Source organism: Colletotrichum aenigma (genome assembly GCF_013390185.1).
Source record: "Colletotrichum aenigma strain Cg56 chromosome Unknown KSG_Cg56_contig07, whole genome shotgun sequence".
Taxonomy (NCBI): Eukaryota; Fungi; Ascomycota; class Sordariomycetes; order Glomerellales; family Glomerellaceae; genus Colletotrichum; species Colletotrichum aenigma.
In genome coordinates, this window is record NW_023500913.1 from 3271648 (window position 1) to 3285535 (window position 13888).

Sequence of the window (13888 nt, forward strand, 5' to 3'; positions counted from 1 at the left end):
GCTGATGGGATTGTGATCCTTGCTGTCTTTGATCCTGTCATCTTCCGTGCGTATGTATCCAATAAGTCGGTCATGACTCGTTGGAAGGCAAGGGATTTGGGCCTTTATTCGCGCGGTTAGTGGGTCAACATTCGGTTTTTTTTCGCATTTTGCCGCTGCTGGTGGCAGAGTCTCTAGACATATGCAAGTGGCTGGGTCATCAAGACGGAAAGCATTCTCGACCAGGGAAATGTGGAGGACTTCTGCCTGGACCTTGCGGGTCCTGCCGCAGGACCCGGAAAGCCTTTTCGGTCCGACTGGCTTATTCGTACCTATTTACCTAGAGTAGGGACTACGTCCCTTAGTGTTCCGGGCGGGCCGGCTCGGGCCTTGTCAGCCAAGTCTGCGGGGAAGGCTTATGTGACTGCGTCATGCCATTAGGCGAACTATGGATACACACCAACGCTGTAAAGCTTAATTGGGTTGCATGCATGTCGATGTCGACCCCGATGATTGCATACCTCTTAATTGTATATACATGGTCTACATGACAACTTAGAAGCTTGGTTCTGACGACAAGTTCAAGGTGGCATTATGAGGTCTTGTTGGTGATGTGTTTTGCAACCGATAGTCTGTTTGAACACTCTCTAGTCTACATTGACACATTCTACCCCAACACAAACAACAGCCCTTACCGGCCCTCCCAAGATCACCACGACCATGATGGCAAAATCCGTCTCTGACGTAGATGGCCGGGACCGCATATGGGAGCAAAACTCATCAGTGCCGCAAGGGGTCGAGGGTCGCATGGATGTCATGATATCGAGGGTAGTCGCCGCACAGCCAGACGCCTCGGCCGTTTGTGCCTGGGATGGCGATCTATCCTACCGGGAACTCGACGAGTTGGCCTCGCGACTCGCCGTCCGGCTTCAGTCTCTCGGCACCGGGCCCGGCAACATCGTGCCGCTGTGCTTCGAGAAGTCGCAGTGGACGGTCGTTTCCGTCGTCGCCGTCGTCAAGACCGGAGCGGCTTTCCTCCTGCTGGACCCTCTGTTGCCCACGGATCGTCTCAGAGTCATCATCCAGCAATGCGAGTCCAACCTGATCCTCACGTCGCTCTCCCACGGCGCCATGGGTGAGCAGCTTCAACTCCCGGTGACCGTCGTCACGGTCGGTCACTCTCTTCGCCAGGAACCCCTACCTCGACCGCCGTCGTCACCCCTGGACGAGCATCCGAAGCTCAAGCCACCAACACTGCGCCCCGAGTCTCTGCTGTACGTCGTCTTTACCTCCGGCAGCACCGGGATCCCCAAGGGATGCATGCTATCCCACGGAAACCTGTGCTCGGCCATGCACTACCAGAACGAATCGCTGGGCTTCCGTCCCGCCTCGAGAGTCTTCGACTTCGCCTCCTACAGCTTCGACGTGGCCGTGCACAACCTCTTCGCGACGCTGACCACGGGGGCCTGCCTGTGCATCCCCAGCGACGCCGACCGGAAAGACAACCTCGAGGGCTCCATGGCGCGCATGGGCGCCACGCTCGCCAACCTGACCCCGACCGTGGCCCGCCTCCTCAACCCCGACGCGCTGCCCGCGCTGGAGACGTTGCTCCTCCTGGGCGAGCAGGTGACGGACCTGGAAACCACGCTCTGGTGCGGGAAATCCCAGGTCGTCAACTCCTACGGCCCGGCCGAGTGCACCCCGATCAGCACGGCCAACTGCGCCGCCTCGACCGTGACCGGGCTCCGTCACAGCGGCAGAGGCATCGGCTCCGTCGCGTGGATTGTCGACCCCGCGGACCATGACGTGCTGTTGCCGTGGGGCGAGACCGGCGAGCTGCTGATCGAAGGGCCCATCGTCGGCCAGGGCTATCTTCACGATCCGAAGAAGACGGCCGACGTCTTCGTCCGAGACCCGGCTTGGCTGGTCCGTGGCGGACCGGGCGTTCCCGGACGGACCGGCAGGCTGTACAAGACGGGGGATCTCGCGCATTATGACGCCGACGGAAACGTCGTCGTCACCGGCCGGAAAGACACCCAGGTCAAGATCCGCGGGAACCGGATCGAACTCGGCGAGGTCGAGCATCACGTGTCGGCCTGCATGCCGGACGTGACGCGAGTCGTGGCGGAGGCCATCCTGCCGGCCGGTGCGGGAGCCGGTCACCTCCTGGCCGTCTTCTTGCAGACGGACGACGATCAGACCGACGGCATCAGGCTCGTGCACTTGGAGGACGAGGTGGCGTCCGGGCTCGCGAGGCATCTACCGGCCTACATGATCCCCACGCTCTTCTTCGCCATGCCCCAGATACCGCTCACCCTGACCGGGAAGACCAACCGGAAACTCCTGCGCGAGATGGGCTCGTCTTTCTCCATGGATCGAATTGCTTCGCAAACGGGGGGGCGCGAACGAGCCCGGAGGGCGCCCCGGACCGAGACGGAACGCACCTTGCAAACTCTCTGGGCTCGCGTCCTCGGCATCGACGGCGACTCCATCGGCCTGGACGACAACTTCTTTCGTCTCGGTGCCGACTCCATCACCGCTATGAAACTCGTCGCCGAGGCGCGAAAAGTCGACGTCCAAATATCCGTTGCGGATATCTTTCGGCACCCGGTGCTCTCTGGACTCGCCGTGCTCACGGCCTCTGCGAAGCCGCGCAACGAGACCGATCGCAACGGTGTGGAGGATCAACATCATCCGTCGACAAATGGCGCTCTCGACGTCATCTCTCCAGGAGAGCTGGATCACCGAGGTCCCCTGGGTCCGGAGGACATCATGGAGATACTGCCGCTTTCCGATATGCAGGAATCGCTGGCCGTGGAGGGTCTGTCCGACGCCCTGCAACTTGTCGACTACTTCTACCTCGACCTCCCCCCGTCAACCGACCTGGCCAAGCTCGAGAATAGCTGCCGTGACCTCTTGGAGGCGTTTCCCGTTCTCCGGGCTTACTTCCTCCCTTCCGCCGAAAAGCATTGGATGGTTATCCCCCGCACCGTCGACCTGATTTTCCGCATCATCGAAGCCGAGTCCGACCCGGACACCGCCCTCGCAAAATTCTGTCTCGACGACATTGCCACATTCGGCCGCCACCAGACCATCGTGGGCTTCTTCGTGCTCCGCAAGGCGGGGTCGGCCAACCGCCTCGTGCTGCGGATTTCCCACGCGCAGTACGACGGGATATCGATCGGGGTCATCTTCAACGCCCTGATCCTCTCTTACCAGGGGACGCCAATCGCGCCGGAGCCCACCAACTTCGCGGATTACATGGCTCACGTCGCCCGCACGCGTGACTCGGCAGTCGCATACTGGCGCGGTGTTCTGGAAGGGTCGTCGACCTCCCCGGCCGGCACATCTCACGAGAACGACGGCCTGCGAGTCCGGCCCGGGGCGCCGCAGGGCGTCGGGGCCCAGTCTTTCCGCGTCGAGAGGGAGGTAGCCACGCCGAAGCCTCTCGCAGGCATCACCCCGGCCTCCTACATGAGCGCCGCCTGGGCCGTGTTCCTGTCCCGGTTACAAGACGGCGACGGAGAGGTCGTCTTCGGGCGGCTGGTGAGCGGACGCAACGCGGCGATGCCGGGACTGGAGACGACGGTGTGCTGCTGCGTCAACGTCGTGCCCGTACGGGTCGACACCGGGTCCGCATCGATCGGAGAGGTGGCGTCCGCCATCCAGGAGCAGTTCATCTCCATGGGCGACGCGGACTCTCTGGGGTTCAAGAAGGTTGTGGAGAACTGCGGCGCCGAGTTCTTCTCCTGCACGCAGCACCAGAACGTGGAGGACGAGGTCTCCCTGACGGTGGAGGAAGGGTTCACGAGCACGCTGCGCCGGTTCGAGAATCCGCGGCGGCTGCCGTATTTCCTGTACGTGATTTCGTTCCCGCGGGGGGAGAAGACGGAGTTGCAGATTTTTGCTCATACGGGCATGTTGTCGGTCGAGAGGGCGGAAGAGCTGCTGGGGAAATTCTGTTTGTTTGTGGAGGGGCTGTCCTAGCGTATGCTTCAACCCAGAAGTCGAGAGAATCAAGAACCAAGAATCAAAAATCAAGAATCATGAATTTCATCACATTTGCTCTGTTCAAGCCTAGCGTTTCTGGAAATTTCTGTGTTCAAACTGACTCGGAGACAATTTTCGACCTCTTCTGAAGGACCGGAATATACTGTGTGTATGATGGGGATTTGCTCATATTTCATAGTCTGGATGAATTCGGCTTGCGGTTAAACCGGATGCCGTTGTAAACGATCTATCAAGTCTACTTATGGACAGATGTGCCTCAAATAGAGACCGTTCTATGATTTGCGCGCCTCCAGGTCATCCTCGTGTGGTCAAAAAACCTCAAGCTACTCGTCTACTCAGCCTTCAGGCCTTTGTTCGATACCTTCCTCAAACCAAGGGCCCCAAGCACGCAAGTCAGGGCCGCCGCGGCAAACATGGCCCAGAAGCTGGCCCTGTACCCCTTCAACAAATCGTCCTCCGAGTAGTCTTCGCTGTCGTTCCCAGCATGATGACCGGACTGGGAACTCTGCGACACGGTGGAGGAGATGACGCCGACCACGGCCAAGCCGACGGCGGTGCCGAACTGGGAGAACGTGTTGAAGACGGCGCTGGCGAGGGCTTGGGTCCCCTCCGGGAAGGTGCTGGTGATGATCAAGGCAGAGACGACGAACAAGGCTTTGTGACGGGGGTGCTTTTGTCAGTTCAAAGGATCGTTGACGGAGGCCAAGGTCGTGAAGACTTACTATCACCCGAAAGCGGAGACAAAAGCATGGCCCAGAATGAGGCATACCAGTATGGCCAGCCCGGGTCGACCAGCGCCATCACCAGAGGTGAGATGGCGGATAGGAGACAAGTCGAAAGCACGATCCAGTACACCGGCACCCGGTGGAGGATCACGCCCAGCGCGACGCTGAAGATGATGCCAAGAACGACATTCGGGATGAAACGGAGCGACGTCTGCAGTGCGGAGAGGTCTTGCACATTCTGGAAGCTGAGTTGGGCGTGGGTATCATCAGCGATCGTCATCACGGAGGATTAAGGGAAAGAAGGTGGAGATTGGTGGGTCTGCATGGGATCTCGTGTGGATGAGAAGGGCACGGGAACTCACAAAAGGCTGAAGATGTATTCCAGACTCTGGATCATGGCCCAGGTCAGGAAGACCATGCCACAGATGGACGAGAAGGCGGCCGTCTTCCAAAGGGAGTTGGGTATCAAGGCAGGCTTGCCAAGCTTCTCTTGGCGCCACATCCACCACACAAAGGCGGGGACGAGAGCGCCGGCGATGGAGAGCAGCACGATCTGGGTGGGTTCTCGTACCCGTTGACCATCGTCCGAGACGACACTATGTTCATGGGTCAAAGACGGATACTACAGCGTAGACAGGTGGGAAGGGTCGACTTACGCCAAGACGTAGGAGAACATGCCCAGGCAGGCACTCGCGACGACGGCACCGGCCCAGTCGATACGGAGCAAGATCTTGTCCCACGTGAACGGCCTGACCCCGTCCTTGGGGTGCTTGGACATGCCGAAAAGCGCAGAGAGAAAGACGACGAAGGCGACGCATGCGCCCAGGTACCAGCCGTACCTCCAGCCGATGGAGTCGACAAAGAAACCGCCGAGGAAGAGACCGACTGAGTATCCCGTGGGCTGACCGGCGCCCACCAAGGCGAAGCCGAGGTTGCGACGTTTGCCGACGGGGAAGTACAGGGTGAGCAGGCTCATGGCGGTAGGCAGCAACATGGAGGCGGCGATTCCCTGCACGCCGCGGAAGGCGATGAGCTGTGTCGGTGTGTTGCTCAGGCCGCTGCCGAGGACGGATCCCACCAGCAGCAGGCATCCCGCGAGGAAGATGATGCGGCTGCCGACGACATCGGCCACGGTGCCGACGATGAGCAGAGAGCATCCACCCGTCAGACTGAATGGATGGTCAGGGGTTAGCAAGTTGGAAGTACGGGGCGTAAGGGGTGAGTCAAACCCGTAAATAGAGGCCGGCCTAATGAATCGGGGGTGGTCAGCAGCCGAGTCTGATGCCGCGGAGCAGTGAGTTGAGCGACTCAGATGGACAACTTACCAAAGCAACAGGCCAGATGGGATGGCAAGGTCTTTGGCCATTTTCGGAAGTGCCACGACGAGAAACCCGGTAGTCAGGCTGCTCGTCAACGTGATGCCGGCTAATGTAGCCATGATTATAGCTGCCGCAGTGATGGAGAGGTCTTGGTCTGAAGAATGCACCGCCTCGTCCGAGTCGGTCACGGCAGCCTCATCGGTTGAAGCGGTGCCGCTGTCGACGCCGGTTGCCTCAGTCAGGGCCGTCGGTTTCTCGCTTGCCATTGATCCGAGGGGTATATCGGTCGAGGCGTCCAGGTCAGTCGTGACAGCTGGAAGCACACTTTGGTGGGAAGATGCCGCTGTTGCTGTTGCCGCTACCGCCATAGTGGATGGTGGTCGCTTTGGCGGTTTGTTAAACAAATTACAAATTTCTGTCCATTTTTGTCTATCATGTCCTGTGCCCGTCATTTTATGTTGCGGCTTTTTTTCCGTGCCCTACTTACTGTGTGTTGCGGGGGGAGAGGGGGGGGTAAAGTCTGATGGCTGATCTCCAATGTCAGACAGAGGGCAGCGGTGAGAGAGGCGCAGCTGCTGCCTACTCCGGGGGAGGCTCAGCGCTTGCCTGCTGGGGAAGGTCTGGAGATTGCCTGAAACAAGCCATTTATCCGGGGGTAGCCACCCGCGTTGGCGGCCAACATAAGCCGCAACATCACACTTGTAAAAGGCCAACATAAGCGGGGCATACGCCGCGTAATACGTAATACAGGGCCAGATACAGAACCGGATGTGTACCCGAACGCTTAGTACACTACGCACCAGGATCAGGGATTACTGACCGCAAGGGTATAAGTACATATGCATTATACATTATGTATAAGCAACAGTAGTACGACATCTGTACAAGGGGGGCTTATTCCCTATGTAAGCTGCTACAATGGACATACACACCTATTTTATCGTTCTTCTTCATACGTAAGATTAATACACGGGCCCTATTGTCTGAGTCACTACTGTTAAGACCTAAGTCTGGACGTACTTCAGCATTAGTGAAGGTAGTGATGTCTACGTAGCATGTTGTCGGTTGGCAGTCGTGTTGGACATCCGTATGGGTCGGCGGGGCCGAGACCCCACACCGTTCCGCCCCACCAGTTCCTTGTCAATTGCAAGGCTATTTCATTTCGCCTTCATGACCCACCGAGGCCCGTTCAGCTGTCCGTTCCTGATCGTATTGCGGGGTGATGACAACAAAAGTCCCTACCTAGTCATGTTAGTTGGTCCTACTGAAGACTGAAGACGGGATTGCTAGTCCAGAGCTTGAACCTCAATTGAGCCCTCGACCCGGTACCGGACCTGTCGACCGTACAACCCTAACCCTAGGCCAGTCTCAGTCTCAGTCTCGCCGCTCGACTTCACATAACGCGAGCCAAGCAACTTTCCCTTCTTTCTCTTCTTCCGTAATGCAGAATCTTTATCGATAGCGCCAAATACAGCAAATCCTACGCTGTACGTGACGGCCGTGACGGCAGAAAGTGAGACCGAGAGTGAGCTTATGCGTATGTAACATCAACACGTACCTTTCCAGGTCGGCGTGCGCACGCCATAATGTGACGGCAGTACGCCCCACTCTGACTAAGGCGATGTTTAATAAACTTCATCCCTCCGTTCAGTTGCTTGAGAATACTATTGGCCAACTTGCGAATCTTACCACTGGCTGGGTTCTCATGCTGCTCTCGGGGCACGAGTTAGTATCGAAACATGGAACACGAAGCTCTTACGGCACAGTCTATTCGCCCGAGCTTATGCAGGACATGAATCCATCATGGAGTCTGTCAGATTTCTCAGCTCTCACTTTTCCGCCCGATCTGCGGCTGCGGAGCATTACGTTAGCGAAGTTTCTCTTTCGACGAGAAGGATGGTAATCACCCGAGCTTAGGCTCCTGACGGCTGGGTGAAGGACATGGTGGCGGAAGATTCTAGTTCGTTGCGCCGGCGGAGCGTCTGTACAAGGCACAACGCAGGCAGAGATTCTTGATCGAGGCACGCCATATGTGGGCCACAGGATCCATGACGGGACCTTTTGCAAGTGGAATCACGAACTGTAGACGGACTTCTCTCATGATGTGCGATTCCGCCTCGGGCAGGGCGACGAAACGTCCTCAGGCTGTACAGTGCGGTCGAGACTTCGTCTGGATAAATAAATACCTAGCTCTTGACGGTTGAAAACCGGCATCGACACAAGATTCTCCCGTGTGTTCATTCTGTGTGTGTGTGTGTGTGTGTTCCATCCATATTTCTCAGTCCGACTTGTTGGCATGTTCTTGACACATTTTCTCGTCCCAAGCCACGTGGCTCTGTGGGTGGTGCTTTCCTGCCTCTTGCTGTTCGCTACCGGCTATGTCCTCCACGCCTTATGGTTCTCTCCTTACTCCCACATCCCCGGGCCGCGACTCTGCAAGATATCTCGCCTTCCGCTCGCCCTGATTGACCTGAACTTGCAAAGGAGTGCCAAAGTTCATGAATGGCATCAAAAATATGGTCATGTCGTCTTGATCGCCCCGGGCGAGGTTTCGTTCTGCACCCCATCGTCGACCAGGGAGATCTATGGAACGGCCGGGCGCCATCCCAAAAGCCACTACTTCGACCATTTCATATCCTACGGGGAGCGGGCTACCTTCAATACTCTCGATTACAAGGAGCATCGACAGCGGCGGAAGATCAGCTTCGCCTTCTTCCAGGCCACTTCCATCCACACGTCCGCCTGCGTCGACCCTGTCCACTCGCGCGTCGTCGCCTTCCTGGAGGACATCGATCGTCACGTCCAGGCTACGGGATCCACCACGGTTGACTTCTTCTCCCGGGTGAATCTTTACGCCTTCGACAACATCACGCAACTGATATTCGGATCCGGCCACTCCACGAGGACCGTGGAAACTCCGGGACCGGAGCGGAACATGCTGGAAGGACTGAAACACTGCGAATTGTGGAATCCCATGCTCTTCAACTTTCCCCTTGTGTACCACGCGATCAAGTTCGCCATGGTTCGCCTGGCCGGTAAGAAAGACTTCCTCAGCGCGGAAGACAACCTCACGGCATGGAGCGAACGGCAGGTGGCCGCCACTCTGGAAGACGACAGCTGTTACCGCGACAACACGTCTCTCCTCTCCCGGCTTCAGCAGTTCCGGGACAAGCGGGGAGATCCGCTCCCGGCTTCGTGGGTGAAGGCGGAGACGCTCGACAACTTGAACGCGGCGCAGACGACCGCCACGGTGGCCCTCACCTACGTGCTGTACAACCTCGCGCGCAGCCCCGTCTGGCAGGAACGCATCCGACAAGAGCTCCTCGCCCTGCCCGCCGGCGAAAACGGGTTCCCGTCATTCGCCGCCATCAACTCGGCTCCCGTCCTGGAGGCCTGCGTCAAGGAGTCGTATCGTCTGAATCCTCTGTCGAGTGGGCGCGCTGAGAGAGTGGTGCCGGTTGGCAAAGAGTATGACGGGGTTTTCGTTCCAAAGGGGGTAAGTAGCCGTGACTTCTTCCTTATTCCAGATTCATTACTCTTTTCTCTTCACCGCATCTCCATGCACACGACAATCACCGACTTTCCGAAGCAGCTCACTGACGTCCATGATCCATCTTTAGACTGTCGTATCTACCTCCACATTGGCCATCCAGCATGACCCATCAGCATTCCCCCAACCGGGACTTTATGACCCTGGCCGCTGGCTCAATGCTGGCCCTGATCGGACGCGGTTCATGGAGACGTTCTACATCCCGTGGGGTTACGGTGCGCGCATCTGCTTGGGCAAGGCCTTCGCCACTCTCGAGGTGAAGTTGTTGGTGGCCTATCTGCTACTGAGATACCGCATTTCGGAGGATGCGGCCTCCCCGACCAACGCCGACAGCATGATGCAGTTGGGCACACAGGATGCGCTTCCTAAGGGGCTCCGTTGCGACTTGCGAGTCGACGCATGGTCGAGGGCGGCCTGAACAGCGAAACTCTCGAGGCCGGCGACGGGATCTGGATCAGGTACTTAGTTACATACTCAGGCTCGTCTCAGTCTCGTCTCAGTTTAGAGCGGCGACTGCTCAGGACTGCAGCCAGAAAAGGTGGCACTCTCTACAGGAATCCCGCCAAGTCTGACACTCGACTCGTTAGCAACACAGCACTCGGGCAAGCACAAACCCTTATGTGGCAGCATAGGTTGAAAGGCCGGCTGTCAACGCGCAGGTTTTTTAAAATAGTATTACAGTATTAGAGGAGAGTCGGTTGGGCTCGTTATTATCAATCATTCTCCCCAAATTTAGAATTGAGGCGATTGGGACTCAATCAGAGTCAAGTGCTCTATCGTCAAGTAACTGCGGAATCATCTTGTTTTCGGCATTTGCCTGGTGTTCAAAGTCACAGTTCGGAATTTAGTCACGAGTACCAAGATGCTGAAAATGTTTGTCTAATTTGCACACATTACCAAACCTTCTTATATACCGGTACGATGCTTGACGTTTACAATCCATTACACGCCGTCATGACATATACCTCATCCTAAAGAATCCATATGAGAAAGTTCAGAATAGCACTAATAAGACATTGATCTGTCCTCTGATCACAATTACCACCCCGTGTGGAAATAAGGATCCCAGATGCTTCTGTGCTGAAACTGGGACTGTTGATGCTGCTGTTGCTGTTGCTGTTGCTGTTGAAACGGCTGGTATCCCGGGTTGTGCCACGCTGTTTGCTGTGACAGCGGCCCAGGGGGCGGGGGAGACAATGCAGTTGTTGCGAAGGAAGTGTGGGACGAGGTATGTTTCAGATCGTAGAGAGAGTTCTCGTACGTTGATTGTCTGTTGAGGAGTTGTTCAACTGCTGGGTCACTTGGTGGATGGTGAAGACGACGAGGTACATTGTTACGAGGATGGCTTCCAGAAAGTAAGAAACCACAACCTGTTCACATACATCAGCGCTCTAGCTTGTCATCAGCTGGGCAAGTTTACTTACTCTGATTCCGCATAGATCCAGACTGCCGGTATACCCCACTGCCTTACAGAATTCCATCGCACAATCCCCCTTGGGCCCCAAAAGAACAGCCTTGTTGAACCTCTGGCTGGCTTGGTAGTACGCGATCTGGTCTTTCGTCGCCGGCACCTCGGTGTGCAACATGTTGAAGGCAAACCACCAGCTGACGTCGGCGAACCAGGCACTCAGGTCGGTGTACGGGAAGGTGTAGTTTTCTGGCGTGGCCGATAGGATCAATTGGATATTTGGCTGTGGTTCTTCATCTGTTCCTGTTCAAGACCAGCTCGTAGCTAGATTGTACATGCAGATGTGTGGTTTGAGTTGGGCGTCGGTGGTACAATCTTCCATTAAATAGCGGCAGCCTTTCTAAGTCTCACTAGCACGGCAATCATATTCACCATGGCTTTACCACGCACTAATTGAAAAATGCGCATGAGTTATGTATTGTAATCCGCTTTTCACTGACTTTTCCCAGGCTTCTTGTGACTTCATGGCACAACAACCTTACATTCTCTTGTACTCCTGTCATGTTTGAGTTGCGACTCCACTGATCCAAACGCTACCTTAGTCCGGCTGACTGCCTCTTCAGCGTATCTGACAGAAATAGGTTGAGATATATTTATTGATACTATGCGGGCGATAGGCATCTCGGTGGAATTCCTCAGACACCCCTCTTTAGGTGTGATAACGCGGCGTGTTGTACTCAGTAGCCTTCGAGGTGTTTCTTTTCGACGCCCTTTCCGTGTCTGTCGATATACTGAGGACGAGACTGCCGCAACCTTTTCGACTTGTACCTCTTCAAGCTAAGTTATGTTGATTCTTACATCGTCTAATTCGGTCGCATGTGATGAGAAACTTGATTCATTCATGCTCCATATCACGGTCATAGTAGCATATGTACATAAACCAGGCCCAAAGCAAATTCACCAACAACTTCGCACGACTCATATGGCTTTCCTCAGTTGCCACTTTTGAACTTCAACTCTTGGCCCGAAACGCCCTGGTTCACGTTGCCAATCCCCGGAATCTTCCCACTGCCACCCTTCTTCATTACAGCAGTGTAGTGGTCAACAACCAGTTGAATCCCAGACCCAAACCCCATTCCGTCAAACTGACAATGCCCTCCATCGGGCTTGTTGTTGGCCGTCTGGAGCTTGTTGATGTCCTCCTTCTTCAGACCCTTCTCTGAAGCAATGCCTTCGTAAGCCTTCATGGCCATCGGGATAGACTTTTGCAGGCGGTCCAGCTCCTTCTGCGAAGTTTGGTAGTGAATTCGTGTCTTCGTCATGGCGTCGCGGGCTGAGGCCTCAACTGTCACCCTAGGCTCCATAGCGCCACAGCCTAACATGACACCATGACCGTCTCCAGCGAAATTCCCCATGTGCGCAGGAATGAAGTATCCACTCAGCATAAGGGATCCGCCTGAAATACCAGTGAAGTACACGTTAGAGGAGTTGAATGCCATGTACTTTGGCAGTGTCTTCATAACGAGGTCATTGACAGCCTGTGCATGGGCTACGCCATCGGTGCGGTTGAAGCCCTTGCCGCCACCCCAGTGGAGATTCTGATCGGGAGCAAGAACCGTCACACCCGCCAAATTGTCCTTGACACCCTGGTTCGGCATGTCGAAGAAGGATGAGCCACTGTCTCCGTGGAGCAAAACGTGCAAGCCGAGGTCTCCCTTGGCGTTTTCCTCCTTGTTTCCATCGGGCACCTTGCTGGTCTTTGTGAACTGCGCAGCTGGACCACTGATACGGAAGCGAATGTCAAGGCCACTGTGACTTTCGTCAGTGTCCCTCGGTTGCATATAACCTACATCACCAAAATACTCACTTCACCTTCTCTGTAGTGTCAAGAATGACTGAGCCATCCTTCGCCTTCGTTATGCCTTGTGGGACTTTCTTCGCCTTGTCCATTGGCGTTTCGCCACCTGGCTGCTGCTGTGGCAAGCACTGGACCAAGCCCAGGGCGGCAGTAAAAAGCACCAACGTGGGCTTCATAGTGATAAGATGGACGGGTTGTCACAGTAGACTGTTAACAATCGTGTTGCAGTAGCTGGTCTCCCAATTAATCACACATGTGTAGAACAGGGAGCGTTCAAGCCTGGAACACCTATACATTTTATCTTTCAACGGGGCGTTCATCGCTCCTCAGATGATTAATGAACTGCTCCCCCGATCCATCCATGTCCCGCATGAAAACTCACCATTTCCAGGCATCGTTGAGAGTACAACTGGAAGCTTTTCTCGCGTCCGGTTTCATCTGGACTTTGGGAGTGTTTATTTACACCGGGTCTGATCGTCCCGCCGCCCGAAGATTGCTTGTTTCCCACCTCCGTGCGTTTCATTAGCAGGTTAAGGTTCAAAGCGAGCCACGTGCATTTCGGCTCCAACCCTAGATTCGAGAAGATCGGACGGAGAGGGCATCCATCAACGGTTACAACGAGATTTCTTCTCTGTTTGCATGGAACCTACGGCTTGGCATCACTATTCTCAGAGCTGTCGAAACATGACGAGCTGGATGATCGAGTTGTAGATAACAACGTCTCTCAACTTGACATGGGACTCTGCTGTCACGACTGAACCCCTCCCGGTAAAACCTGCCTTACCCAGCAATTGGCTTGCTATTCACCGTACCTCGCTCTCGGAACCCGTCCACAGGTCCCCTATTTGGCATTCACACCCTCTCAATTGAAACTTCTCTTACCTGCGACGGTCGTCCCGGCCATTCATCTTGTGGCCGTCATGGAGCTTGGGATTAAGCTTCTCGAGCTTCTGCGGGGCTGCACCTTTTACCAATGGGTTCGCGGGAGCTCACTTGACACCCGCCAGATCCGGAACTTCGAGATCCATGTTAGGATGA

General features: G+C 55.7%; 4 protein-coding genes across 4 annotated transcripts; 2 read left to right on the forward strand and 2 right to left on the reverse strand.

The window, feature by feature from the left end:
• Positions 1-702: 702 nt before the first annotated feature.
• Positions 703-3966, forward strand: dtxS1-0 (Nonribosomal peptide synthetase dtxS1; the record flags this gene model as incomplete). The annotated part of the gene is made up of 1 exon (XM_037326390.1): positions 703-3966. One exon carries the CDS (start codon positions 703-705, stop codon positions 3964-3966), a length of 3264 nt encoding a protein of 1087 aa, XP_037175821.1.
• Positions 3967-4321: 355 nt separating this feature from the next.
• Positions 4322-6402, reverse strand: CGCA056_v011144 (putative MFS-type transporter; the record flags this gene model as incomplete). Its single annotated transcript, XM_037326391.1, has 5 exons — positions 4322-4644; positions 4713-4960; positions 5078-5311; positions 5372-5962; positions 6041-6402. 5 exons carry the CDS (start codon positions 6400-6402, stop codon positions 4322-4324), a joined length of 1758 nt encoding a protein of 585 aa, XP_037175822.1.
• Positions 6403-8330: 1928 nt separating this feature from the next.
• andK-0 (Cytochrome P450 monooxygenase andK) lies at positions 8331-10002 on the forward strand (the record flags this gene model as incomplete). The annotated part of the gene is made up of 2 exons (XM_037326392.1): positions 8331-9530; positions 9655-10002. The coding sequence occupies 2 exons, from the start codon at positions 8331-8333 to the stop codon at positions 10000-10002; spliced, it is 1548 nt and encodes a 515-aa protein (XP_037175823.1).
• Positions 10003-11984: 1982 nt separating this feature from the next.
• Positions 11985-13026, reverse strand: CGCA056_v011146 (uncharacterized protein; the record flags this gene model as incomplete). The annotated part of the gene is made up of 2 exons (XM_037326393.1): positions 11985-12801; positions 12860-13026. The coding sequence occupies 2 exons, from the start codon at positions 13024-13026 to the stop codon at positions 11985-11987; spliced, it is 984 nt and encodes a 327-aa protein (XP_037175824.1).
• Positions 13027-13888: the final 862 nt, after the last annotated feature.